The sequence below is a fragment of the Humulus lupulus genome, chromosome 7 (assembly GCF_963169125.1).
Source record: "Humulus lupulus chromosome 7, drHumLupu1.1, whole genome shotgun sequence".
NCBI lineage: Eukaryota > Viridiplantae > Streptophyta > Magnoliopsida > Rosales > Cannabaceae > Humulus > Humulus lupulus.
Window position 1 is genome coordinate 141,921,766 of NC_084799.1, and position 2,022 is coordinate 141,923,787.

The window sequence follows — 2,022 nt, forward strand, 5'->3', positions numbered from 1 at the left end:
TTCTTATTCTACTTCCTCCATAAACTTGGCAGGTATATTTCTTATAGCCACTACTTCCAGGTTGGCTTCTACGACTTAGGGCATCGACTACCACATTCGCCTTCCCCGGATGATACAATATTTCATAGTCATTTTCCTTGACTAATTCTAACCATTGTTGTTGCCTCATGTTTAACTCCTTTTGAGTAAAGAAGTATTTCAATCTCTTATGATTCGTATAAATTTTACATTTCTCCCCCTAAAGAGAGTGTCACCATATCTTCAGTGCGAACACTACTACTGCCCATTCCAAGTCGTGTGTCAGGTAGTGTTGTTCATATTATTTCAACTGCCTAGATGCATATGCTATCACCTTTTCTACTTGCATCAATAAGCACCCTAGTCCCTGCTTCGACGCATCACAATATACCACAAATTTCTCATTATCTGTGGGTAGACTTAATACAGGTGTCGTGATAAGTCTATCTTTCAACTCTTGAAAACTCTGTTCACAACCCCTAGTCCATACGAACTTGATACCCTTTCTGGTCAGTTCTGTCAAAGGCGTAGCATGTTTAGAAAACCCTTCTACGAATTTTCGGTAATACCCTGCCAACCTAAGAAAACTTCTCACCTTCGAAGCATTCTTTGGTTGTGTCCAATCTTTTACGGCTTCAATCTTTACTAGGTCCACCTTAATTCCATCCTTACCAACAATGTGTCCTAAGAATTCCACTTGAGTTATCCAAAATTCACACTTCTTGAATTTCGCGTATAGTTGATGTTCCCTCAACCTTTGTAGTGTCAATATTAGATGTTCTTCGTGTTCCTCTTCAGTTCGCGAATAAATTAGAATGTCTATTATGAATACTATCACGAACTTATCCAAGTAGTCCTTGAAGTTTTTGTTCATGAGGTCCATAAATGTCACAGGGGCATTAGTAAGTCCAACAGATATCACCAAAAATTCATAATGGTCGTACCTAGTATAAAATGCTATATTTGGAATGTCCCCTTCCTTCACCCTTAATTGGTGGTATCCCAACCTCAGGTCTACCTTTGAGAACATTGCCTTTCCTTGGAGTTGATCAAAGAGATCTTCTATCCTTGGCAAAGGGTATTTGTTCTTTAAGGTGATCTTGTTAAGATCCCTATAATCAATGCACATCTGCATTGGCCTATCCTTCTTCTTTATGAATAACACTGATGCTCCCCATGGTGAGTAACTTGGCCTAATGAAACCTAGGTCAAGTAGTTCCTACAGCTCAACTTTTAACTCCATCAATTCAGCGGGCGCCATTCTATAAGGTGCTTTCGAGATTGGCGTTGTTTCTGGTGCTAGCTTAATTGTGAACTCAATTTCTCGTTGTGGTAACAATCTTGGTAAGTCTTCCAGAAATACATCTAAGTAATCACATACAATCCTTGTATCTTCTGCTCCATGCGTCCCCATTTCCGCTGCATTAACCACGCTCGCTAAAAATCCCATGCATCCATGCTATAGCATCTTCCCAGCTTCTAACGCTGAAATGATTGGAATTGGTAGTCTTGTTGCTGTCCCCATGAATGAGAAAGGCTCATCTCCGTCAAGATTTAACACCATCATTTTCTTCTTGCAATCGATGGTAGCATTGTACTTTGTCAGCCAATCCATCCCAAGGATTACGTCGAAGTCAATCAAATCTAACTCAATTAAGTCTACATATAGCTCCCTATCATCTTCCCTCAAAGGCAAGGCTCTAAACCACTTCCTAGATATTACCACCTCCCCGGTTGGTAACATGGTCCCAAACCCCATAGCATGCATCTCATGAGGTCTATTAAATCTATCCATTATTCTCTTAGCAAAAAATGAATAGTGGCTCTATAATTAATAAAAATAGGACAATAAACTCCAGGGATAAAAATCTGACCTGAGACCACGGAAGTGCTTGCTTCTGCCATAGGCTTGGTGAGAGCGAACAGATGTGTTCGAACAAGATTATCGTCCTTCTTATGCTGCTCTTTAACCCATTCCTGAGTCTTTTGTGGGCAGCTCCTCTT

General features: G+C 40.2%; 1 protein-coding gene across 1 annotated transcript; it reads right to left on the minus strand.

The window, feature by feature from the left end:
* Window positions 1-319: 319 nt before the first annotated feature.
* Window positions 320-1,048, minus strand: LOC133792243 (uncharacterized mitochondrial protein AtMg00860-like). The gene has a single exon (XM_062230151.1). The coding sequence runs from the start codon at window positions 1,046-1,048 to the stop codon at window positions 320-322; it is 729 nt and encodes a 242-aa protein (XP_062086135.1).
* Between the last annotated feature and the right edge of the window lie 974 nt (window positions 1,049-2,022).